This window comes from Ovis canadensis, chromosome 15 (genome assembly GCF_042477335.2).
Source record: "Ovis canadensis isolate MfBH-ARS-UI-01 breed Bighorn chromosome 15, ARS-UI_OviCan_v2, whole genome shotgun sequence".
Taxonomy (NCBI): domain Eukaryota; kingdom Metazoa; phylum Chordata; class Mammalia; order Artiodactyla; family Bovidae; genus Ovis; species Ovis canadensis.
In genome coordinates this window covers 49,779,856-49,807,284 of record NC_091259.1, presented here as the reverse complement: position 1 = coordinate 49,807,284, position 27,429 = coordinate 49,779,856, and the positions used below count along the sequence as shown (strand labels likewise).

The following is a 27,429-nucleotide window of genomic DNA, read 5'->3' as shown; positions in this document are numbered from 1 at the left end:
GCTATTGGTTTGGTCTAGAATGGAGGTTGTGGAGATGAAGCCCATACATATAAGAGGTACTAGGTAAAACTGACAGTGTTACAAATCTGTTTAATCAGTTTCTTTTCTGGCTCACTCAAAACAGTGATTACAAGCTAATCTAATCACATTCTATAATTTAATGAAAACACTAATTAAAATGTACTTAGTCAAATTCTATAATCAAAACGCTGATTACAAATTTAATCCAATTCTTCAACAGTTTTATTAAAATCACAAATCTAGCAGATTCTCATATGCTTCAAAGACACTCCCCCCAAAAAACCCCAAACAAAACCCACACAAAATACATGAACTAGCACAATGATTACAGAATTCACTGAAACGTTTCTATTTAAGCTCGTCACAAAGCTCGCACAAATAGGACGAACGAAAAGTAGCTGTTAACTGAACAACCAATTTGCGTTAAGGAATGAACCGACTGTCTCATTCATGGTAATCTGGATTAGAAAAGGAGGCTGGCCGGGCCCATCTGGTAGAGGATAAATCCGGGGATCGGGGGCAGAATCAGGCTCAGGAAACGATGGCTACAATTTCCATGGCCAGAATTCCCATGCCAGTCATGGGCTACTAGGGCTTCCCTTGTAGCTCTGTCAGTAGCGTCTGTCTGCAATGCAGGAGACTTGGGTTCGATCGCTGGGTCGGGAAGATCCCCTGGAGAAGGAAATGGCAACCCACTCCAGCATTCTTGCCTGGAGAATCCCATGAACAGAGGAGCCTGGAGGAGTCGGACACTACTGAGCGACTTTTCACTTCACTTCCCACATGGCAGTCAGCGGCCAGGCCCCGAATCCGAGCCTCATTCGCCCCTAAGGTGGGAAGGGGCGGATACGCTCTCCACCTATTTATCCCCGCTCCTGGGGGGGCTTCAGGTTCAATAGCGTCAGGCCCTCGGAGAGGTAGGGCTACGAATCTTCCGAACCCTCCTTTAAAACCGGGGAACCTAAACCACAGGAGGAGCGTTCCCAACGGACAGGCCCTCCCGCGCGGAAAGTTTCCGGGGCAGGGGGCGGGGCTGCCGGAAGTCGCCGGTCGCCGTCTGCTGTTCGTTGTTTGAGCGGCTGACGGGAAGGAGAAGCCGAAGCTCCGGCGGCGCTGCGGGGCTGCAGTCACAACCGGAGCCCGAGCCGCCGCTAGTCTCCGGACGAGCTATAAGCCAGGAGTACCGGCTGTGGAGAGGCGGGGCCCGACGCCCGCTCTCCTTCTAATTTCACCATGTCGCGGGGCTCTATTGAGATTCCCCTTCGGGACACTGACGAGGTAAGGGTCGAGCATGGGGGAGGGTGGGGGCCGTGAACTTGGACGATCTCCCCCTCCCCCTTTCTCTCGACTTCGCTTTCGAAGTAAGAGCACTGTCTCTCCCAGATCGAACTCCCCTTCCGAAGCTCCGACCACTTCCTTCCCCAGCCCCGGCACCCTCCCAGGCTGGGAACATCAGGTCCCCGAAACCTTGAGGCCACCCCGAGGAGTTCTTTTAAAGTTCCCCTCCAACCTGTTCGTATTTGACAGTACTCCGCTCTTCCTAGTTCAGAGGCGCGGGAGTGTGAGTGTGCTTGATCAAATGTGAGGGACCTCACAGACCACAGAGGTGGACACTGATGTCACTGTGTTCTCTCTGCTGCTCAAACTAAGTATCTCTCCCCGGGAATATGTAGGATGTCGCCCTTCCTCCCTTAGAAACTCCCGTGTCGCTGCACAAGGCTCTCTCAGCGAAATAGAGACCCCAGGCCGCTGCTGTGTGCTGATAGAATTGCCCCCCTCTCCCTTGTCTCCTCTTTTATGGATGGCCAATAGCTTGTCTGAGTAAAGCTCTCAGAATTGCTGTTGTCTTATTGGCTATCTCATATTCCTATTTGTTTGTTTGATTGAGGTGCACTATTGAGATGTGTTTCACTTACCATAAAATGCAGTGGTTTTTAGTGATATTCACAAAGCAGTATAACCACCACCACGATCTAATTCTAGGAAATTTTTCTACTGTGATTTTTGTGCCACAGTCAGGAGTGTGTGTGACACAAATGCTGCCTCCATGATGAATGTGTGCAGTGGCAACTCAAGATTGCCTTGCTTCTAGGATTGTGCTTCTTGTCAGACCAATGGCATCAGAGTCTCTGGGGTGCTTATCTACACTTCACCTGCACTATGCATTAAGCAGAGTTTCCTTTCATTTTTTTCAAAGCTTTATATAGTTCTAGTGATTTGAAGACAGCTAGCAGGATTTGTTTGCTATGCTTTTACTTTACTATTCCATATAATGTATTTGGCATATGCTCCTTAAACATTTCTTAACATATACTTGTTTAGCGTTACAGAAAGTGAACATAAATCCTATGGATTAAAAAAAAAAAAAATTCTATGTATAACCAGACTGATGAATCTCTGGGAAAAGAGCAGTCAGAGGAGAAACATAGATTTCAAAAAGAAAAACAGGGACTTCCCTGGTACCCCACGCAGGGTTAAGACCCTGCATTTCCACTGCAGAGGGTACAAGTTCGGTCCCTGGTTGGGATATAAGATCCCACATGCTGTGGTGGCATGGCCAAAAAAAAAAAAGAAGAAAAGTAAGAGTTAAAACCTACATTTTGTATTTTAGGTCATTGAACTTGATTTTGATCAGTTACCGGAGGGAGATGAAGTTATCAGTATTCTGAAACAGGAACACACACAACTGCACATATGGATTGCTTTGGCGGTGAGTATTCATGTAACAAATACTTTTTACATGTCGACTGGAAAAAAATATGTGGTTTCTGTTTTCAGATACAGTAATAGCCAGCTTGGGTGAATGATAGTACCGTGTATGTGAAAGTTAATTATATTATAGTCCAGTTTCCTAAGTGGTCTGCTGACCTCTGGTAAATTAGAATATGTTGGTAAAAGCAAAATTCACTTAAGCCAAATAGTACTCAGCATTGAACATTTGGTTATTTAGTGGTTATTCAGTGAGGACTGGCTTATGATTTGCAGATAAACTGAGAAAAAAACAAGGTGCCACAATGTAAACAATCTAACACCCTCTACCCTCCTCAGTACTAGCTGCATGATTATGTTTCTTTTTTGTGGGAACATTATAGGAAATGATTATAGTAATGAATATAGTGAATACTTTAATCATTATTCCTAAGCAAGTTTGCCACAGGTCACTTTTCATGTAAGGATATAAACAAGGCATCTAATGTTAGCTTGAATAGTCAGAGAAACAGATCTGGAATTAGGTTTGTGTCCAGTGCTCAAGTGTAACTCCTGAGTTTCTTAGGCTTGGGTTTAAAGAGAGGTGCTATCAGTGACAAGCAGTGCCTTCCTGACTTAAGTGCTAAGTTTTCTAAGTCTTTGGAGAACAGGCCATTTATGCTTGTCACTCATTTTTTTTAAACCAGAAGGGAACTTTAAGTTGTTTTTTTTAGTACAAATGCCTCCTTTCACAGCACTTATATGAAAATTGGAGTCTTGCAGGGTTAGCATGATACCAGTAGTAAGATAAATTTATGAACCATTGTGGGCTACAGGTTGTTAAAACAAGAAAGAATGTAGCTTTGGGATTAGAAAGGCCTTTGTTCAAACTTCAACTCAGCTGCTAACTAATTCCATGACCTTCAACAAATGATCTATCTTCTGAGCCTATTTCCTCTTCTAAAATAGGGGGTTGTTAACACTGGATTAAAAGATAGTTGTAGAGATTAGAGATAATGTCTAAGAAACTCCTGGCATTGTTTGTGGCCCAAAGGAAGGGACTAATGATGGATATGCCTTATATTATTAATAAATGAAACAAATATCCACAGAAGTTATTCAACAGGCCCAAAGTCATAGATAATTTTTGGTGGATCTAGAACTAGAACCCAAGTTTTTTGTTTGGAATTCTTTGTACCTCTCACTATTTCTTTCTCTCTTTGGCTCTGATTTAGTTTGCAATCAACTATTGCTGAGTAAGGAGATGGAAACATTTGTAGTGATTTTAATTTTTTAAGCAAATTGATTAGGTATAATTCACTGTAGTAAACTACATATGGTTGATAACAACAGTCAAAAAGGAGAAGGGTTCCTTATTAAAATAGAAATTCCTCACACTGTTGAATTAATATGGGCATATTTAGCGTAGAAATTTATAAACATGTTGAGTTGGCAATTCTAACATCCTCAGGTGAATTTCAGACCACTGAATATAACACAGACATTTGAGAAGCTTTAGCACATATATACACCTGTGAAATGATCACCATATTTAAAATAACACATACATCCATCACCCCTGAAACTTTCCCCCCAGCTCTCCCTTCCCCACCCTCCCATAGTGCCCAGGCACTTGTTAATATTATTATGTATGATCAGGTAAATTAAGTCAGATTTCTTTGAATTTATGAAAGAGGGAAAAAATGCCACATGAAAGCAAAATAGTGCCCCGGCAACCCCTGATCAGCTTTTTGTCAATGAAGATTAGTTTGAGATTTATCCACATAGTTGCATATATCCAGTAGCTCCTTCTTACTGCTGAGCAGTAGCCGTTGTACAGATAGACCACGGATTGTCCATTCACCTTTTCAACAACAGTTCGGTTGTTTCCAGTATGGGGCCTATAAAACCTCTGTAAATATTTGTGTTCAACTTTGTGTATGGACATAGAATAATTCTAACTTGATTATATGCCTTATAGCTGGAATACTACAAGCAAGGGAAAACAGAAGAGTTTGTCAAGTTGTTGGAAGCAGCGCGTATAGATGGCAATTTGGATTATAGAGACCATGAAAAAGACCAGATGACTTGCTTGGATACATTGGCAGCCTATTATGTTCAACAGGCTCGTAAGGAAAAGAATAAGGACAACAAGAAGGATCTTATTACACAGGCAACCCTATTGTATACAATGGCAGATAAAATTATTATGTATGATCAGGTAAATTAAGTCAGATTTCTTTGAATTTATGAAAGAGGAAAAAATTGCCACGTGAAAGCAAAATGTGTAATAGGCAACAGAGTTTCTAAAACAATTTTTAATATGGTTGATAACAGTCAAAAAGGAGAAGCGTTCTTTATTAAAATAGAAATTCCTCACACTGTTGAATTAATATGGGCATATTTAGCATAGAAATTTATAAACAATGAGTTGGTAATTCTGACATCCTCAGGTGAATTTCAGATGTATTTTAAGGAGTCTGAACTTTTCTTTTTGTCATTTTTCTTGGCACAGACAGCTTGCATTTTGGGATAATTTCTCAGTTTGTAATTCAGAATTGCTTACTGATGGTTTAAACACACTATAGTGATAGGGGAATTTGTGTGATGCCCAACTTCTCCCCTGTATGGTTTTCATTTTCATGTTACACATTTGTCGTAAATCACGGTTAGTCCTATGTAAAGTCAAGTGTAAAATGGTACGTTACTTTTTCAGAACCATTTGTTAGGAAGAGCCTGCTTCTGCCTTCTTGAAGGTGACAAAATGGATCAAGCTGATGCACAGTTTCATTTTGTACTTAACCAGTCTCCAAATAATATTCCAGCACTGCTTGGTAAGTCATTTTCAGCAACCATCTTAGGAATCTTCATTTTTCAGCAAGTGCCTAAAATACATCTCTTTGTTGATAGCTCCTTAGTAACTGGGCTGGGCAGCAAAGTAGAAGAGCTTTACCTTAGTAAAAATAAAACCTTCGTGGGGTGGGGAGGAGACTTCCCTGGTGGTCTAGTGGTTAAGAATCCACCTGCCAATGCAGGCAGCATGGGTTCAATCCCTGGTCCAGGAAGATTCCACGTGCCACGGAGCAACTAAACCCGTGTACCTCAACTACTGAGCCCCAGTGCTCCACAAGAGAATCCACCACAACGAGAAGCCCATGCACCATATAAAGGAGCTCCCATTCACTGCAGCTAGAAGAGAGCCTGCATGCAGTGACAAAGATCCAGTGCAGCTGAAAATAAATAAAATTTTAAAAAACAAAAAAACTCTTGTAGGGAGTTCCCTGGTGGTCCATTGGTTGGGACTTCATGCTTTCATGGCCAAGGACCTGGGTTCAGGGCCACCCAGCGTGGCCAAAAAAACAAAAATGGAAAAAACTTATTGCAGGAGATCATTTCTGTTGACATTACAGAAATAAAATATATACCAGTTAAGCATAATTTGTAATCTACTTCTAGAGAATCAGTAAACAACCTATTTGGACAACTCTAAGCTAATTTTTGTTTTCTAACATTTCACATAAATATAGGACTTAGACATAGACATATATTAATCTATGTCAATCTTTATAGACATAGATTAATAGATCCTTATGGAAAGCAAGTTTAAATATGAAATCATTTTTACTATTCTTGACTATTTTTTACTGGGAGATATATATTTGATCTAGGTGAGTTAGTGGAGAGTATATAACACTTGAGTTCTTTAATAAGTGCATGTTTATTTTTAAAAATCATTACAGGTAAAGCTTGCATTTCGTTCAACAAGAAGGATTACAGAGGCGCTCTAGCTTACTATAAGAAAGCCTTGCGGACTAACCCAGGTTGTCCAGGTAAGAGAAAAACTTTAAGTCTAAGCTGTATATGATCCAACTTAAAATATTGGTATTTGATTCAAAGGCTGAGTAGAAGTAGTTCTTAATATATCTTTTTCCTCTATACTTTTTTCTTTGCAAAATCACATTCATTTAGCAAATTTTGAAATTAAATATCAAGTGTTTCCAGAAGGAGAGATTGTCAGACTGTGTCAAATTCTGTTGTTAGGCCAAGTAAAATAGGGAATGAAAGTTGCTCATTGGATCTGGCAACATACAAATCATTAGTGACCTTGATAAAAGCAGTTCTATTGGAATGGTAGAGGTGAGATACTCATCGGAGTGGAGTCCAAAGAGAAAAGGGAAGGAAAGGAATTGGAGGCAGCAAGTATAGAATCTAAGGAGCTTGACTTTCTAAGGAAAGTAGGAATGAAGTGACACTGGAAAGACAAATGGAATCGAGAGGATTTTTTAGGATAGGGGAGTGTGTATGGATGAGAATGATCTAGTTGAGAGGGAAATTTTGATGATACAGGAAAAAGAGGGGAGGGTTGCTGGTGCAGTGACCTTAGATGAGAAGGGGTAGCATCTAATGAGCACTGGAGAGGTTGGCCTTTGATAAGAACATGGTTGACTTTTGGCATGGGTTTGAAATTGGGAAGCATTTGTAAGCTTAGTTCTGCAGATGTGCATGTAGCCAGTCACTTTATTTAAGCCTATAATGAAGCTCTCTGTTTAAAAAATTGCTGTTTAAAAATTAGAGCTTGAAGGTACAGTATAGTCAGGCATATTGGAAGACAAGAAAAATAACATTATTTTTCTGACCCCCAGTGAAGTCAAGATTGTGATACACCCAAAGATTTTATGGTGGGATTATGTTGAGGTTAATTCTGGCATTTTGCAACTTATAAATAGTGTGTAAGCATTTAAAAAAATTTGAATCCTAAGAATGCCTTAGTTTGACAGACTAAATAACTTGATTTTATTTTTGTAGCGGAGGTTCGTTTAGGAATGGGCCATTGCTTTGTGAAACTTAACAAACTGGAGAAAGCTCGTCTGGCATTCAGCAGAGCCCTGGAACTCAATTCCAAGTGTGTGGGAGCATTGGTGGGACTGGCTGTTCTAGAACTCAATAATAAAGAGGTGTGTGATAAAAAAAAAATGTTTAGTTTCTGACCATTTTGTCAGGTGAATAGTATTAAATTATATATTGAATTATATCTCAACAGAGCTGTTAAAAAATGCAATCTTTTGGAGTCTTTCCTATTATTTGCCTTGGGGATTAGCAGTAGATTGTTTAGGACAGTGATATCAGGTATATTTATTACATTCACCCAATTTCAAAGGGCAGGAAATGCTTTCCAGTGGCAGTGTTTCTGCAGTTAAGTCTGTTAAGAAAGCTAAATTCTGAAAGTTTAACTCACTGTTTGAATTTATTTCTATTGTTTTTCCTTTCATTTTTGTAGTTTTTAAAGATTACTTTCCATTTGCGTTATTACAAAATCTTGGCTATGTTCTTCATGTTGTACACTACATCCTTGAACCTTTCTTATACCTTGATAGTTTATGCCACCCACTTCCCAACCCTTATATTGTCCCTCCCCTCCCCAACTGGTAATCAGTAGTTTGTTCTCTATATCTGTGACTACACTTCTTTTTTGTTATATTCACTATTTTGTTGTATTTTTTAGATTCATATAGCATTTATCTTTCTGTGACTTATTTCACTTAACGTAATGCCTTCCAAGTCCATCCATGTTGTTACAAACGGCAAAATTTCATTCTTTTTTATGGCTGTGTTGTATTCCATTGCATGTACATGTGTGTGTATCATCTTTATCCATTCACCTGTTGATGGACACTTAGGTTATATATCTTGGCAATTATAAGTAATGGTCTGGATTTTGAGGTAGTGTTTCCAGTTAATATTTGGCTTTTCAGCTGTGTGCCCAGGAGGGGAGTTGTTGGGCCATGTGGTAGTTCTATTTTTAGTTTTTTGAGAAACCTTCATGCTGTTTTCTGTAGTGGCTGTGCCAATTTATAATCTCACCATCACGGTTTGAAATTTGTTATTGCTGGCGAGAAAGTTAAAAAGAACTATATTTTGGTATCTGAACTTAGATTTGTATAATCTTATTTCTTCAGACTAGAAAAGAAACTTTGAAAAAGTGCTATTTAAGTAATGTTTCACTCATCCCTGTCATCACTGTGTTTCCTTTAGGCTGATTCCATCAAAAATGGTGTCCAGCTTCTTTCCAGAGCCTATACTATTGATCCTAGCAACCCTATGGTATTAAACCACTTAGCAAATCACTTTTTCTTCAAAAAGGTAGGAGAAATCATTTATTAAAGTTGTTTAATTTTAAATCCTTATCTTTGCTTTTCTGCACTGCAGTTGACACTTTATCTTTTTAACTTCAAAAGAAATTTTAATCAAGAGAATTTTTTCAAGTTAGAGTTTATATTAGTATCTAGGTATGTCTGTTTGTTCATTCAATCATTTAATAATTATTGACCCTGTATACCATACCCAATGTTGTGATGGAGGTGTGAAGTTCAGTAAGACATTTTTTGCACTCAAGGAGTTCAGTTTCATAGAAAACCCAGACATGTGAACAAATGTAAATGTAAAAATAAAGGTCTCTACCCTGCTGTGGTAGAGAAATGAAAGAGGAAATGATTAAGTGGTTAAGAAAAGTGTTTACCACCAAGAAGGAAAACGCTCTTGAGCTACATTTTTAGAAGACGATCACTAGGTAGCTGAAAGAAGAGAGGCACAGCTTGTTTATTTTTGTATGTTGTTTATTTTGTATGTTGATCATGATGTCATTTTTAAAGTTGCCACTAATTCTGTAGAGCAGTGGCTTTCTAGATTTCTTAAATACTAGAAAAGTTTTTATATAGTTGGTAAGCATGAGTTTAATAAATCATTTTGCAACTAGGTACTAAATTATACCAAGAACTTTAATTAAATAGCAATTTAAGTAAAAGTTCACAAAACTACATAGATCCTTATTAGTAATACATGCTATATTGCTGTTATTGTTGCTATTGGTATGCACTCTATCCTTACTAAATGCCAAGTACTGTTAAAAGTGCATGCCATGAATTTATGTAATATTCAAAACAATCCTGTGAGATAGGTAATATTTTCTTAATTTTGTGGATGAATCATGGAAGCAGAGTTAATACCCTGAGGTCACAGAGCTGTTAACCATGGTGCTTTACTCTCCCTGGCTATAGAAGCCCCTTTCATAGTGAATTATTAATTAAGCTTTCAGTTTAGTTCAGTTCAGTCGCTCAGTCGTGTCCGACTCTTTGTGACCCCATGAGTCGAAGCACTCCAGGCCTCCCTGTCCATCACCAACTCTGGAACTCACTCAGACTCACATCCATCGAGTCAGTGATGCCATCCAGCCATTTCTTCCTCTCTCATCCCCTTCTCCTCCTGCCCCCAATCCCTCCCAGCATCAGAGTCTTTTCCAGTGAGTCAACTCTTCGCATGAGGTGGCCAAAGTACTGGAGTTTCAGCTTTAGCATCATTCCTTCTAAAGAAATCCCAAGGCTGATCTCCTTCAGAATGGACTGGTTGGATCTCCTTGCAGTCCAAGGGACTCTCAAGAGTCTTCTCCAACACCACAGTTCAAAAGCATCAATTCTTCGGCTCAGCTTTCTTCACAGTCCAACTCTCACATCCATACATGACCACTGGAAAAACCATTTATGCTATAGCTATTACAGTACTAAAAGGCAACTACTTAGGGAGAAGATGAAAATATATTTTAAAAGTAAATGAAGTGTTACTGTTTTAAGATAAAACATTAACACAAGTTAGATTGGTTTTTATTGGGGAAAAAAACAATAAAAAACAGAGGACTAATGATTCTAAATATTTGAGTGCATATCTAGTAGTCAGTGCTTACAAATGTTAGGACAGCTTCCTTGAACCAGATGAGAATAACGCATTTTTTATTTTCGATGCTAGTCATGCTTCCACTGCTGAAGATAGAGACTTGCTTCTGCTGAGCACAATTAGTATATTCAGAACCTTAAAGATTACCTAGGTGAAATATGTAAATCAAGGGAGTCTGTTTGAGTGTTACTGAATGTCTGATCTATGATCAGTGCCGTGCCAGGTGTCATGAGGTCCTCCTGCACTGAATATCTGTCTGTAAGGTTTACAGAGCATGTTTACATATGTTTTCTCAGTTTGTCATTAGAACAAACCTAGAAGGTACCCAGGCTATTCCCATACCCTCATTCTAGTGAACAAGATACAAATTGAGCTAAAGGCTGTGTCATGTAATTAAAAGTGTGGAGTTTGAATCACTTAGTTCAGATTCTGGGATCACCACTATATATAGTTGCTTGGCTTTGGGCCAATATACTGATTTCCCTAAACCTTAATTGCCTCACTTGTAAAACAGTAATAACACCTACTTTATAGGATTTGAGGGGTGGTAGTTAGGGTTGTTAAATGTAATATCCATATTACATACCTACCTAATGGGAAACAGTCCCTGTTAAAAGCTGCAATCCCATTATTTATAATATTAAAAAAATGTCAAAAGTTTTACATCAGACCAGATTTCTGGTCAGATGAATAAAACATATTCCTATTAAAACTGAAACATTGTTTCTACCCCTGATGTATGAACTGTGACTTTTGAGACACTTGGCAGATTAATCAAAAGGAAAGTCAAATCTAGTAGAAAGATCATGACCCATGCATTCAAATAGAGTTGAATGCAGGTCCAGGCGCTGGTACTTGTTACCTTCATGTGACAGAACATATCCTTGGAGTGGGGAAGAAAGTAAACTGAGATTCTAGCTTTTCACTCTGGATAACAAACTTTACTTAAGTTTCTGTTTTCCCATCAATAAAATGGTAGTAATGACATACTTTGCAGGGAAGGTTGATTAAGCTTAGAACTAACATAAGTATACCTAGCGGAGTACTTTGGATATAGTGAAAGTGTAGTTGCTTAGTCGTGTCTGATTTTTTGCAACCCTATAGACTGTATCTCACCAGGCTCCTCTGTCCATGGAATTCTGTAGGCAAGGATACTGGAGTGGATTGCCATTTCCTTCTCTGAGGGATCTTCCTGACCCAGGGATCAAACCTGGGTCTCCCACATTGCAAGCAGATTACCCATTTGAGCCACAAGAGAAACCCTTGGATATAATAGTTCTTATTAAATCATAACTGCTCCCATTACTGTTAATAAGGGACTTAACTTCTCTTGGGTTTTCTAATCACAAAAATAGGCCTGATGCTTCAAAGGATTATTGTGGAGATTAAATGAAGTAATAGACATACTAAGCAAGTGTTAAGTACTATACAAATGTTAGTTCCCATCTTCCCTAAGTTTATCAGCAAGGGGAATAAGGAGAGTGATTTGTAAATATGGGTACAGTGCTGTTATTGTTAATTCAGTTAACAAATTTTTAAAGTGAAATTTGAGGAACCCTATAACAGACCAGTAGAGTTGTTGGAGCTTACCCATTGATTTTTGGGTCTTCCTTGTTCAGGATTACAGTAAAGTCCAGCACTTGGCTCTCCATGCATTCCATAATACAGAAGTGGAGGCCATGCAAGCAGAAAGTTGCTATCAGTTGGCTAGATCATTCCATGTCCAGGTAAGTTAATTTTACATCCTGGAGTATCTTAATTCTTTAATGGTTTTCCAGATCTTTAACTCTGTTTGTATATATTGTTGGTCTTGTTTTATTTTCATTTTTTAGGAAGATTATGACCAAGCTTTCCAATACTACTATCAAGCCACACAGTTTGCCTCATCCTCTTTTGTGCTGCCTTTTTTTGGTTTGGGACAAATGTACATTTATCGAGGTGACAAAGAGAATGCATCTCAGTGCTTTGAGAAAGTTTTGAAAGCTTATCCTAATAATTATGAAACTATGAAAATTCTTGGCTCTTTATATGCTGCTTCAGAAGACCAAGAAAAAAGAGATATTGCCAAGGTACGTTTTAAAAGTCTTAGTTATTTTCTGGTAGCTATCCCTAGATGCTCATTTCTTGTTATTGCTTACAGAAATATGGTTTTGATAGCTGAGTTTGTTCCAGTTGAAGTAACAACTGACATTAAACAGAGTAGAGCAGCTACCACGTTTTACTTTCATAGCCTAGAGTTGGAATGCCTTAGCTTAATAATCTCTTTTTATCCCAGGGCCATTTGAAGAAGGTCACAGAACAGTATCCTGATGATGTTGAAGCTTGGATTGAGTTGGCACAGATCTTAGAACAGACTGATATACAGGTATTTGATCACATTTTTCATCTACCTAATGTGTTTTTGGTAAGCCTGGTATAGTGTTTCTCTCTTTTTCACTTACACCTTATTCTGTCCACCATGAAAATACAGGGTGCCCTGTCAGCCTACGGAACAGCAACACGCATCCTTCAGGAGAAAGTGCAGGCCGATGTCCCCCCAGAGATTCTGAATAACGTGGGTGCCCTTCACTTCAGACTTGGAAATCTGGGTGAGGCAAAGGTAGGAACGAAGGACTAATTCCTTCTTTTGAACTATCAAGTTCAGTGTGCACCTTTTTCGATGTATCAACCAAGTCTTTTCACAGTGTAATTTTCTTTTCTTTCTCCTAGAAATACTTTTTGGCATCTTTGGATCGTGCAAAGGCAGAAGCTGAGCATGATGAACATTATTATAACGCCATTTCTGTTACAACGTCATACAATTTAGCCAGGCTGTATGAGGCGATGTGTGAATTCCATGAAGCTGAAAAACTATATAAAAACATCTTACGGGAACATCCTAATTATGTTGACTGTAAGAATTTTAAACTTTATTTTTTATGTATTAAATGCTCACAACAGGAGCAAAAATTTAGCCTGAAAAAAATCTTTCTTGGAACTAATAATAAATAGTTTTAGGGAATTTCCTGGTGGTCCAGTGGTTAGGATTTCTTGCTTCCACTGGAGATTAATTCCCTTTTCGAGGAACTAAGATCCTGTAAGCCACACAGTGTAGCAAAAAAAAAAAAAAAAAAAAAGAAACTATTGAAAAAACAAAACCAACTGTTCTAAAGGTTATACCTTTTTTTCAAAGCAAATTTGTGGCCTTAAAAAAAAAATGCAGCTTCACTTAAATTTATCCTGGAAACAGAAGGAAACAACTGAAAACCAGTGGGACCATATTTTATAGACTAGTCCATCTTCAGTGGGTCAGCTACCTTTACTAGGCTTTTAACAACTCCTTGACATATTTGGTTATGGGTTTATCTTAATGGTGGCATCTGTTTTGATTTACAGTGTTTTTAATAGTCATAAAGGAGAGTGCCTTTCCTGGAAATAATTACTCCTAAAAATGTCCTACCTTGAGTTTTTGCAACCTGAACAGTGTGAAATTTGGAAAGTTTCTAACTAAAAATCATTTATATGCTGCACTTCCCTTAAAAGAACCTAAAGCTATGATGTTTTGACTCTGGTCAAATCAAGGCTGGTAACTTGGCCCCTGTCATACTATTATGAATAAAAAAGTGATTTAAAATAAGATTTTAGTTGAATTCCAGGCTTAATTTGAACTGAGTTGATAGGCAATTGTAAACCATTGTTGGTTTCTTGAGAGAGTGACATTTTCTGGAAAAAATAACAATTTTGACATTTGTGTGGCACTCCATGGTGGCTCAGATGGTAAAGAATATGCCTGCAATGCAGGAGTCCTGGGTTCAGTCCTTGGGTCGGGAAGATCCCCTGAAGAAGGAAAGGCAGTCCACCCCAGTATTCTTGTCTGGAGAATCCCATGGACAGAGGAGCCTGGCTAGCTATAGTCCGTGGGGTCTCAAAGAGTTGGATACAATTGAGTGACTAACACTTTCACTTTTAAAATTACTTAAGGGAAAGAGACACAGTTAGAGCCCAGGTTTTCTAACTAGTAATCCCTTAGTGGTCTGTGTTTTCACTGTTGTGTGATATGCCAAGCACAGTGCTGTATATCAGAGAGAAACGGGAAACAAAATGATGCCAAGCTTTTAAAATAACTTAACTTGAGATAATGACTTGATCCAGAGTGCCAGCTTGGGGAATGGAGGAGAAGAGAGAATCTGAGATTTCAAACAGGAAGGTTTGATGGTATTGTAGTTGCACTTTAACTTATTAGATATTTAATTAACTATATTGATGCTTGATGTTTTTTCACCTGTGATGTGTTAATGAAAAGCAATTATTTTAAAAGTGCAACTTTAAAATTATGGTCCTACTTTATAGCTAATATTTTAAACATAAAAACTTGTGTATTTTCAGGCTATCTGCGCCTAGGAGCAATGGCTAGAGATAAAGGAAACTTTTATGAGGCTTCAGATTGGTTTAAGGAAGCTCTTCAGATTAATCAGGTTGGTAATAATAATTCTTGGGTTTTAAACAATAATTATATTACCACATCACCATTTTCCTTCAGGAAATCAGTTTTTTCTTTTAATGGCTGTGTAGGTTGGCTTCGGGCCCCCCCCCCTTTTTTTTCATTTACTTTTTAAAGATACTAAAGGGCTTAGTTGGTAAAGAATCAGCCTGCAATGCAGGAGATCCTGGTTTGATTCCTGGGAACATCTGCTGGAGAAGGGATAGGCTACCCACTCCAGTTTTCTTGGGTTTCCCTTGTAGCTCAGCTGGTAAAGAATCCACCTGCAATGAGGGAGACCTGGGTTTGATCCTTGGGATGGGAAGATCCCCTGGAGAAGGGAAAGGCTACCCACTCCAGTATTCTGGCCTGAAGAATTCCATGGACTCTATATAGTCCATGGGGTTGCAGAGTCAGATAGAACTGAGCAACCTTCACTTCACTTCAAAGGGTGTAGCGTCATCTAGATGTTTGGATTGTGGCCCACAATGAGAATTAGATTTCACGTCACAGCCTAGTACACGCACATGTGTATGCAAATAGCTGAGATCAAAGTTTTACAGATTAATAAATATGATTTGTAAAATCATATTGCCCTAGGCAGTACATTGATGTTTTTACTGTATTCCATTTTATTGCATCTCTTATGCTGATAACTAAACACTAAATTGATTTTACGAGTCATTAATCCATCTCAGCTGTCAGTTTGAAAAACACTGTTGTAAATGTAGCCTATAAACCTCTCCAGGAATCAGCTGTTCTGGAAAGATGGTTGATCTCCAAAGCCAAATTACAGATCTTGCTTCTTTTTATATGTGTGTTTTTAGGACCATCCAGATGCTTGGTCTTTGATTGGTAATCTTCATTTAGCAAAACAAGAATGGGGTCCAGGCCAGAAGAAATTTGAGAGGATATTAAAACAACCAGCTACTCAGAGTGACACTTATTCTATGCTGGCCCTTGGAAACGTCTGGCTTCAAACTTTGCATCAGCCCACCCGAGACAGAGAAAAGGTAATCTCTTTTCATTTCTTTAAAACAAAGTTGATTCTTACTTGATTCTTATTTGAATTTTTTTAATAATCTTTTTATAGGAAAAGCGTCATCAGGATCGTGCTCTGGCTATCTACAAACAAGTACTCAGAAATGATGCAAAGAATCTATACGCTGCTAATGGCATAGGTAGTTACAAGATTTGGATATCCATAATTGTGAAATAAATGCTTTTGGAAGGATGTTTATAGATCAAATTTTCTCTCTAGTTTATTTTTCTGGCTACAAATAGGAAGTTCTAATTCCGTGATCCTTTTTATAACTTTAGGAGCTGTCTTGGCCCACAAAGGATATTTCCGTGAAGCTCGTGATGTATTTGCCCAAGTAAGAGAAGCAACAGCAGATATCAGTGATGTGTGGTTGAATCTAGCACACATCTACGTGGAACAAAAGCAATATATCAGTGCTGTTCAGATGGTAATGTTTTATTTTTCAAAATATTTTATTTTGTGATCATCGTTGAGCAGTTGTTTTCTTAACCATTCTGGCCCCATCGGTTTAGAGGCTTATAATTTTATAAGGTTAAGACCAGTCTTTGATGTCCAGACAAAGATGTGAGTCCTGGCTCCACCATTAATTGCACGTCTTGGGCATGTCTATAAGACAGAAATACTTGTACCTTAATCTCATAGAATTTTATGAGGATCCAGAATGAAAAATACTTGGCATTAATTTGCCTAGCATAGCAGTATAAGTGCCGGAAGATAGTGGGATTTATTATTCATTTGGGCTTCCCTAGTGACTCAGCTGGTAAAGAATCCACCTGCAATGCGGGAGACCTGGGTTCGATCCCTGGGCTGGGACGATCCCCTTGAGAAAGGAATAGCTACCCACTCCAGTATTCTGGCCTGGAGAATTCCACGGACTGTATAGTACATGGAGTTGCAAAGAGTCGGGCACGATTGAGCAATTATTCATTTGCTCATTTTATCCTGTTCCTTCTCAGATGAGAACTGCAATTCAGAAAGGTTAAAAGACATTTAAAAAGAAAAAACTCCCTCCATGGGGATAACTTCATAGCTAGAGATTTTTGTTATGCTTTTCATATTTGTTGATTACTTGAAGTAAAAGAGTCATGCCCAGCATCTTTAGCATAGTGAGCATCTTTAGCATACCTAGTGAAAAAGGAAAAATGTTCTTACTGAAATTATGGCCAGAAAAAAAACAAGTTTCTGACCAAAGATAGAAGACATGAGCAGTCCAGGCTCTGGGAAGTAGTTAACCATTTTTTCTAAAAAGGATGAGTATTGTTATTATTATTGTTGGAAAGGTAACTCATCACAAGGACTTACAGAACCCTGATTGCATATGGTAGTCTCAGAGGTTGTATTTTTGGAGGTCAGCCTTCTTGGTCTGCAAGTCAATTGCTAGGAATAGCCAGGGATAAACCATCTAACCGTCTTCACTGAGAAGAACTTGCCTACAACACTCCTAACGTTGCATGGTCAGAAACTGACTTGTTCGTGGCAAAATTAATACCAGCATTGCTATATTAGTTTTACGAAGAGATTAACAACCAGAACTGTGAGGCTTCTCATATTGATTGCCAGTAGGTTCCACCAGCCCTAAAGAAAGGTGGTAGAGCACCATAGGAGCCAGGTGTATGACTTCTGATAAATCATCAGTAAGTCTTTTCTAGATTGTATTGCTAAAGATAGAAAATGACCTTCCATCTGTTTCACCTTTCAGTGTTGGTCCAGATTTCAAATGGAAAGACTATTTCGAGTATGTAATTTTTCTTATCAGGTTTTTATGTTGTGAAAATGTATGCTGGTGAATGTCAAGAATCAGTCTCAATTTAGTCTTTGAAACTAACCATCCAGAAGATAAAATACCTTTTCACATAGCTTTAAGATCGCTTGAAATTTTGTTATAATAGTATGTAATTGTTGTTGTGCTTTAATTAACTTTTTCTCTTTTTGTAGTATGAAAACTGCCTCAGAAAGTTTTATAAGCACCAGAACACAGAAGTTGTGCTGTATTTGGCCCGGGCCCTCTTCAAATGTGGCAAGTTACAGGAATGCAAACAAACCCTGCTGAAGGTAAAAAAAGGGAACTCAATTCTGTGCTAGTTTGTATTTTATACTCTGTTTTACACATGCTTACATGCCTAATACTCTTAACTAAAATTGTTTTCATGTTTTCGTAACATATGAAAAATTTGCTTTTTTTTATTTATAGGCTAGACATGTGGCACCCAGTGATACAGTTCTTATGTTTAATGTGGCCTTGGTCCTACAAAGATTAGCTACCTCTGTCCTGAAAGATGAAAAGAGTAATCTGAAGGAAGTACTTAATGCTGTGAAGGAACTGGAGCTTGCACACAGGTAAGATTTTGTACCTGTTCCAAACAACCTTTGAAATTGTTTCTTTAAACCCGTATGTCTCAAAGGAGAATCATTCTCTAGTAGAATCATTCTGGCAACTTTTAAACCAAAGCACACAGCTGCCACTAGGTGACATCAAACCATAGCCAGGATCCTGCTAGAATTGGATCCTATAGTCCAACCCCTATAACTGGCTAGCTTTATAAGCTTGCCCTAGATTTTTTATTAATCTGAGAGTAATATGACCCAGAATTTTACATACTAGAAACTTTTAGACTCCACTTATGTTGGAGTTATACCAGTGTCACCTGTTATACCAGTGTCTTCTTTGAGATAGGAGTTTTCCTTGAGCTAAGATTAAGGCCTTTCCTCTTAAATAACTGAATAAGTTTATTTGGCTTAACTCAGTTTATGTAACTTTATAGTATTTAGTTGATAACTCAGTGTATGTTAAAGTTAAAATCTGACGTCTCTTCAGGTTTTATCCAACCTTATTTGAGTTCTTGTTTTAAGTATTTTTTGCCTTTCCTAGTAAATTATATGTGCTTTCATGGCTTAAGCCTCCTAACCTCCATGCTGACATATTTAGTAAATTTGATGTTTAGTAAATATTAGTTGCTGGAATTGATTTTTGGTTGTTTGTGAATTTATTGATAATGTTAAATATAACTTTATCTTCATGAATTTGCTGGTGTTGCGTGGTATGTTGTTGAGAGTTCTTTTTTAAGTGAGTTGTCTATGTGTTTTTCCTATTGAAATGATAGCCCTTCATGAATACATTTAAGTATTAAGTGTTCATTAATTTCAGTCAGTATGTAAGCCTTCTCTGAAACTTCTTTTTGAAAACAGATGAAAAATCTAAAGGGTCTGTGATTAATTTTTTTTTTACATATTTTATTTTCTCATTCCATTTAGATATTTCAGTTACTTGAGTAAAGTGGGAGATAAAATGAGATTTGACTTGGCCCTCGCTGCTACCGAAGCCAGGTAATGTTACTATTTATTATGGAAGGTGACTTTGGGTGAGGTAGTGATATCCATATGGGCTGGGAGAGTGACACAGTAGTGAGGGATTCTGACCTTCTAGGCATCAGTCTTTCTCCTCTCTGGGATGTTCCACCCTGGGCTAAGGCTTTTTCTTGAGGGTTCTTTGAGGGAATATGCCAAAGTTAATTTAGTTCAAGTCCTGAAGTTATATGGGAAAAGACTTTTCTGATTTCACTAACATCAGCTATGTAGTCAGAATCAAGACACGATTCCCGACTCTGAGTTATATGTAAAGATATTGTTGGGAATCTTTTTAGCTGTGCTTTGGGAAGACAGTTATAATTTGGACACTTAAAATAGTTGACAGTATTGGCTTATGAGAAATTAAGTTAATTTTGCTAATTAAGACTTCCTATGATCCTGCTTCAAACTTTTAAATATGTGTAAATAATATAAATGCTCTGAGTTTTTAAATAAAAAGTATACTAGCTGCATTCATATTTCTCGAAATTGGGAACGTTCTAGGCAATGCTCTGACTTACTGAGCCAGGCGCAATACCACGTGGCCCGGGCACGCAAACAAGACGAAGAAGAAAGGGAGTTGCGGGCCAAACAAGAACAAGAGAAAGAACTGCTAAGGCAGAAACTTCTCAAAGAACAGGTATTTCTTGTGTTTGCGGTGATATAGAATTAAAGGTGTGCATATATACACTTTGTTAGAAAAAGTTCTTTTGATGATAGCCATGATTTTATGGTCATAAGAACATTTTGATGAGATTTTTCCCTACCCTGTTTTCCTCATAGGAAGAGAAACGTCTCAGAGAAAAAGAAGAGCAAAAGAAACTTTTGGAACAGCGGGCCCAGTATGTAGAGAAGACCAAAAATATTCTTATGTTTACTGGAGAGACTGAAGCAACAAAAGAAAAGAAAAGAGGTGGTGGTGGTGGACGGGTAAGATGACTCCAGCTGGAAATGAAGTTACCTGCCTAAATGCACTCAACATTTAGTCCCGCTTTGGCTTCCTCCTCTGCTAAAGGATAGTCTTCAACGCAGAGAATGCTTTAAATGGTATCTAGTCTTTAGAAATGCACCTCAGTGTTAGTTTTAGTATAGTTTATCTTGTAGCAACCTTGCAGTTGATGATCTTTGCTATGAGAAACATTCATCCCAATTAGCAGTTTTAAAGTATGGGCATCACCATGCACCTCTTCCAGTCGACTCAGGGGACTGATGGCATGAGGCCTATTTCATACAGCCATATTCTACCAGCCAGGACAGCACTGACTGTGGTCTTCTTTGGATTTCAGCGTTCCAAGAAGGGAGGAGAGTTCGATGAATTTGTCAATGATGACACCGATGAGGACCTGCCTGTGTCCAAAAAGAAGAAGCGAAGGAAGGGCAGTGGTAGTGAGCAAGAAGGCGAGGAAGAGGAGGGCGGCGAGAGAAAGAAGAAGAAGAGGAGAAGGTAGTGTCATGGGATACTTTTTCAATCACTTCATGAAAGTGGAAAACACCTTTCACCTTCTGAATCTTAGGGCTAGAATTTGGGAACACCTGGTAATGTCTTGATCCACCCAGACAGAAACCTTTCCTGCTCCTGCTTCCTGCTTTAATCCTAAAATGGACCCCAGTTACCAAATACTACAAATTTCCTTCTGAGAGCTCTGAGCCAGTCATAATTGCCTTTCTTATGTCTATAAAATTGCAACACTTAATTGGAAAACCTATGCAATTTAGAATGAGAAAAGTTAGTGGTTCTGTGCCAGCTGTCCATCTTAATAACCTTAAAAAGCCCCAAACCTCATTTTCTCTCTGTAAAATGGTGAGAGTTGTGGCTCACCTCAAGTTTCACAGGATGGGTAAAATGTGAATTTAGCTGAAAGAAGGGCTTTTCATCCTCCCATGCCATCCGCTGTGAGGACAAGGGTTGCCTTGTCCTCTCTTACCTGGAGGGGCCCTTGAACTCTCCCACTCCTCTCGTGGTGCTTCCCTTTCCAGGAACCTCCAGGATTATCTAGGCCTGTTCTTCCCAACCCGAGGCTGACTCTGCTTGTGGAATTCAATCAGACACACTGACCTGTGGAATTGAAGCTATGGCTGAATATTAGCAGACCTAGGATGAGTAGTTGGGAAGGAAGGAAGAGGAGGGGGAGGATGCTGAGTCTGGAGCCTGGATCTTTCCTCACATCCTCTTATCACTCACCAAGAGCAAGATCTGAGCTTATCTTACATGCATTAAGAGGGCTCAACAGTGACTCACGTAGTCAGCAGACTTTGCATAAATCCATGGTTTATTTGTATGGCAGACTGCTGAGCCTTGTGCAGCAACTGTAAGTTGTGGCCTCACAGTCTGGTTTCATTCAGCACCCGTAGAGAAGGGTGTTGAGAATGACTCATACCATTTGGATGACGAAGAAGTCTTGGGCTTTATAGGCATATGAGTGAATCTTGACACACTTTTGGTATTCACTATAGACCTCCGAAGGGAGATGAAGGATCTGATGATGATGAAACAGAAAATGGCCCCAAACCGAAAAAGCGCCGTCCCCCAAGAGCAGAGAAGAAGAAGGCTGTGAGTGTCCAACACGTTTTTCTTCCCTGGTAGGCATAAAACATGTCTGCTAGATACATCCTCCTCCTGCAGTGTCTCCAAGCACAGACGCTTGCTTCTAAAGTCTGTTGGTTGCCGTTTGATTGTATCATTGCAATGCAAACCCAATTTAACATGACATCCTAACGGAAGTCTTCACTAATCTATTATGTGTGTTCTTTCTTTAGCCCAAGCCAGAACGTCTGCCTCCTTCAATGAAGGGAAAAATAAAATCCAAAGCCATAATATCATCAAGTGATGATTCGTCTGATGAAGATAAACTGAAAATTGCTGATGAAGGGTAGGAATTTTTTGCTTGGTGTGTTCTCCTAATGAAAGGTAACCGAGAGTGGTCACTGTGACAGAATGTCATCTCTAGTTTCTTAGAATCTTAGAACTGGAAGACACCTTATCACACACCTCATTCTGATCTTGTCATTTTGTCTACCAAATATTTGTCCCTTACAGAAGGAAACCTATTTTGAAACCTCCTTTCTTCTTGGATATTAGTTGAAATTTTCTATATGACATCCTCCTACACAAAATGTATCATTTTGCTACACTGCCATTGACTGGCTTAAAGTATTAGGAGTAGCTGGATCTTGGTCACAGGAAGAAAGGCACTTTCTTGACCATTTCCTCCCTTGTCAGGCAGGGATGACTCAGCACTCCCTGCCTGTGGAGGGCTTGTCCTGTACTCCTTTAGCTTACAGCCCACTTGGTCAAACAATATTCTGTTTTACTTGTCCTGAACTTGCACCTGAAGCTCCACATTTGGATTCCTAGACTAGGACTCTTAATACCATACTACACCTTATTCTTCTGATGGCTGTCATTTCACTGATGGGCATCATTTCATTCACTCATCCAACAGATATTTGAATATCCATGTTATGAGATGAGTGCTAAGTGCTGGAGATGCAGAGGAAAAAGACATTGACCCCTCTCAAAGGAATTTGTCCTTTAGAAGCAGTTAGAGAATGACAGATAAGCCAAAACTACATTATACTGGGGAAAGTGTTATCACTTATATTTTCCATTTATTGCTTGCCAGGGACCATGTGTAATCTGGAGTTGAAGTATTAAGGGTAATTACTGAGATATATTTTGTAAAAGGCTGTTTAAGTCTTTTAGAAGAATAAAGAGTCCTAATCACCTGTACTTCTAAAAAAAAAAACAATAAATAATAAAAAAGAGTTTTTTAAATAAAAGCAAGAGAGGGAGTCCTGGTGGGTTAGAGGTGAGGCAGCAGTGAGAGGTTAGCATGTTGAAGGGGCTAGGGGTCTGTGGCTGGGGATGGAGTGGCTAGCCTGGTAGGGTAAAGCATCTGTGAAGATGTTTGGTTCCCATTTTCTCTGAAGACACTGGTTGACACAGATTCAGACTGCTTTTCCATAAACCACTGGTCCTTGCCCACAGTGTTATCCTGGTCCATGGATTAGAGGCGTGATGGTTGAACCGTCAGGAAGTGTTTCCTTCTTTAGCCAGATGGAACGGAGTGAATTAGATTCAAGGGGCCCACTGGTACCTGGTGTATATACAGAAGGAATATCCAGCATCCTCTTGTGCACGCTTCACGTCCTTCCCGAGTGACCTGAGTTACATGATGCGTGTCTAGGTCTCTTTCAGATGTAAGCACAAAGAGCCTCTCTTCAGTCTGCAGGGATGTTTTCATTGCTGGGGAGAGTAATCTGTTTCACCTCCATCACCCTTCTTAGACTGACCCTGTAGGATTTAATATTCCTTTCTTGGAATATTTGTCATGGAAACCAAAACCAAGGAATATGCCAGAGGAGAAGCAGGTCCCTCCTGTTGAGCGCAGTGCAGTGGGGGGTTGGGGGGGTGGAGGTAGCAGCTGTCGCAGTGGTTGAGGGAACGTTTGTTCCTGCAGGAAGCCAAGATTCCCTTGCCACCACCGTCCCGAGCATTAGCACAAGTCCCTTTCCTTTAACGTCTGATGTGTAGAGAGCAAGCATCAGAACCCCCTCAGCCCAGTGTCCTGCGCAGAGTAAGTCTAGTCGTGTCGAAGGGCGTCAGAGCAGAAGCAAAGCCCAGAACTGGGATGGTGGCTTGGCTCCTTGACCGACTGCTACACAGATGGGACAGGGAGCCCCACTCAGCCAACCCCTGGGAGAGGGTTCATGTCCATAGTCTCTGTAGCCAAGTGAGGTCCTAGGCTTTACCTCTGCTGCTATGGATTTGCTTATAAAGATAAATGTATTCCTTCCTTACCTGATTTTACGTGTGAAATTCATTCTGATGAAAGGTGCCTGGTGTGACCAGTGAGAGTCATCCTTCCCTGTTTTTATTCTGTCTTAGGGCTAACGTCCCTTATTCTTTCTTCCTACTTAATCCCATTTTTATTATGAACAACATCTCATTTACAAAAAAAGTACACCAAAGAAATATCACAGTAAAAACACTGATCAGGTCCAGAATATTCTGCCCTTCTCTTTTAAAAGGCCATCCCCTGATTGTCAGGTGGTGTTGGTCAGAGACCTGACCTGTAACGAGCATTTCTCTTTGCCAGGCATCCCCGCAACAGCCACAGCAACAGCGACTCAGATGAGGGCGAGCCACGGAAGAAGGGTGCCTCCTCGGAGAGTGACTCGGAGGAGAACCAGAACAAGTCCGGCAGCGAGGCCGGCAGCCCCCGGCGGTCCCGGAGATCCCACTCCGATGAGGATTCAGACAGCGACCAGCCGGCCAGGAAACGCAGGCCCTCAGGCTCCGAACAGTCAGACAACGAGTCCCTGCGGTCAGGGCGGAGCCGCTCCGCAGGCTCTGAGATGGACTCCCGGCCGGCGTCCCCGAGTGCCGAGTCGGACCACGACTCAGAAAGAGCATCTGACAATGAGGGCTCCGGCCCAGGTTCCGGAAATGAATCTGAACCCGAGGGATCCAACAATGAGGCCTCGGATAGGGGCTCAGAACGTGGTTCAGATGATAGCGACTAGGCTCTATTTCATGAATATGCTTCATCTCTGCAGGAAACTTTTTTTAACATATGAAAGCTGTGATAAAAACATTTCAGGTGTTTGGTCAGTGGTGAAATTTTTGCTAAGGCAATTTTTTCCCCTATCCATTCGTACATTACTATGACCCAAGAGATGTTTCCCGTGCTAGAGTCTAATATTTGAGTCTCTTGAGCAAAAGGTGACTATTCTTCATTATGGTACAATTCCACCTATCATATGTGAAAACCCCAGAAAAATACACCCATGTGCTGAAGCATTCCTACAGAGTTGTGAGTGCCCACAGCAGTGGCACACGCGTCATCTTTGTATGTTGAGCAGTATACTGTTTGGATTTCTATTACAATCTTTTACCAAGTGGTGTGAGAAACTTGGTGTTACTGTCTTTTTCCATTTCAAGCTTAGATCAAGAATATTTTTATTTTCTGGAGAAAGAGGTATCTACTGTATAATTGCACCAAAGTACAAATGAAAGGAAGGTTTTCTTCAATAGGGTAATACTGCAGCCATGTAGATAAAAACACAAATATATCGTTTGTTAGGTTGACAAAGATGTGGAAAAATGCTTTTCTGTTAGTAGAATGCAAAGACCTACCTAAGCCACATAATAAAATTCTTTTACCAATTTTTATGTGTAAACTTTGTGTCATTTGGGGAGGGGGGGAGCAGTACATTTGTATATGAAAATTTACTATCAATAAATGCAAATATTTGGAAGAACCTGAATTAAACTGAAGACTGTTTACTCAAAAGTTTTGTAATTCTTTGTAGATTTCTGAAGTGTTTTTAAAGATGCAAGAAGCTATTTACAGGGACTTTCTTGGCAGGCCAGTGGTTAAGTCTCTGGGCTTCTCATGTAGTAGGGGTGGGTTAAGTGTCTGGTTGGGGAACTAAGGTCCCACATGTGTGGCTCAGCCAAAAAATTAAAAACAAACTATGGAAGCCAAGACAGGGAAGCAACCTGAGTGTCCATCAACAGATGAATGAATAAAGAGATGTAGTATGTATAATGCATATACAATGGAATGCTACTCAGCCATAAAAAAGAATGAAATCCTGCCACTTGCAATGTTGACAGACCTAGAAATTATCATACTAAGTGAAATAGACAAATACACAATATCACTTATAGGTGGAATCTAAAAGTAATAAATAGGAATTTGTTTACAAGACAAACACACTGATAGACGTAAGAAACAGTTACTGAAGGGGAAAGGAGAGGAGGGATAAATTCGTATGAGATTTAAGAGATAAACATTACTATATAACCAGGATTTGCTGTATAGCATGGGGAACTATCTGATATCTTGTAATAATCTGTAGTGGAAAAGAATCTAAAAAATTATATACATATTCATAATATATATTCATATATATATGAATCATTTTGCCGTATTCCTGAAACTAACACAATACTTCAAAAGAAAAAGATGTTTTAATGTGTTAGACCAAGGTGCTAGTATGTATTTTTATTTTCAGTACCTTTTGTGATTAACGACTTAAGGATCATCATTTTATGTAGTATTGAACAGTTTGTAAAAAGAACTGCAGTTATTTTGGTCAGCAAGTATGAAATGCATTATAAAGGCATTGAGAACAGAGATCAAGTGTCTTTTCTATCCTCAAATGGAGCGATGTTTGCACAGGTTATGGGAGCAAAGGGAGAACAAAGTCAAGGCAAGGTTTCCTGAAGGACAGACTTGAAGCAACTCACCCAGTGGAGAGTTGAGGAAGGTGTTCTCCGCATGTGCAACTCTAGGAACTAGAGTAACTAAAGGAGGAAAGGTGGGTATTAACCCCACGCAACGCCACCCCCTGTGAAACGTGACAAGCCTGAGATTCAGAATCTATAATAGCAAAGTGAGGTTCAGACTATACTCCAGGTCCTCTGTCTACTCTCCCCCTGCTTTTTCCAATATGTCACATGTAACTTGGGGTGACATAGTTAATCCCCAAAAGACAAATCCAACTACTGGGTAATCATTTCCTAAATGATGACTCACTTCAAGCAATAAGTCTATTGGTAGAAGTTCCCTTGGAGAGTTGTTTATGGAGAGGTTTAACCTAGTGAGAGTGATTTCCCTAATATTCCACTGCCCACTTCAGGTTTTGGCTAGGATGGTGCTTTGGAGTACAGTTCCAAAGCAATTTTTTTGCCCATCTAAGTCAGTTCCACTTAAGATGGCTCTTTCTTCCAGGGAAGCCCTCAGGTCAACAGAACAGGAATATTCTCCGCAGTCACTTTGTTAATGTCAGAAAGCACCACGTGGTTTCTTCAGGTCCAGCTCCCTCTGGTATTAGGAGCCTAGAGATGACAGAAATGACCAAGGAGCAGGAGGTGCCCCTCGGGACGGGGAAGACCCTTCTGACAAAGGAAACCTGACTGACCTGCCGCCTTTGCCCTGCCACTGCTCTCCAGGACTCAGAGCAGCCTGTGTGTCTGGACAGGCCTTCTTCCTCTTTTTTTTTTTTTTTGAGGTGTAACTGACATATAACATGATGTTATTTTTAGGTGATTTGATATTTGTATTGCAAAATGATCACCACATTTAATCTAATTAACATCTGTTGTCTGACGTTGTTACAAAAATGGAAACAATAAGGA

The 27,429-nt window shown here is 39.5% G+C and overlaps 1 protein-coding gene across 1 annotated transcript; it reads left to right on the top strand.

The window, feature by feature from the left end:
* The first annotated feature begins 1,038 nt into the window (after nucleotides 1-1,038).
* Nucleotides 1,039-25,576, top strand: CTR9 (CTR9 homolog, Paf1/RNA polymerase II complex component). The gene is made up of 25 exons (XM_069554177.1): nucleotides 1,039-1,299; nucleotides 2,633-2,731; nucleotides 4,691-4,930; nucleotides 5,426-5,543; nucleotides 6,450-6,539; nucleotides 7,516-7,664; nucleotides 8,743-8,850; nucleotides 12,054-12,161; nucleotides 12,267-12,503; nucleotides 12,710-12,799; nucleotides 12,905-13,033; nucleotides 13,144-13,327; nucleotides 14,800-14,888; nucleotides 15,721-15,906; nucleotides 15,987-16,074; nucleotides 16,214-16,362; nucleotides 17,871-17,987; nucleotides 18,127-18,272; nucleotides 19,188-19,259; nucleotides 19,785-19,920; nucleotides 20,064-20,210; nucleotides 20,567-20,724; nucleotides 21,735-21,831; nucleotides 22,038-22,150; nucleotides 24,380-25,576. The coding sequence occupies exons 1-25, from the start codon at nucleotides 1,255-1,257 to the stop codon at nucleotides 24,804-24,806; spliced, it is 3,522 nt and encodes a 1,173-aa protein (XP_069410278.1). The 5' UTR covers nucleotides 1,039-1,254; the 3' UTR covers nucleotides 24,807-25,576.
* Nucleotides 25,577-27,429: the final 1,853 nt, after the last annotated feature.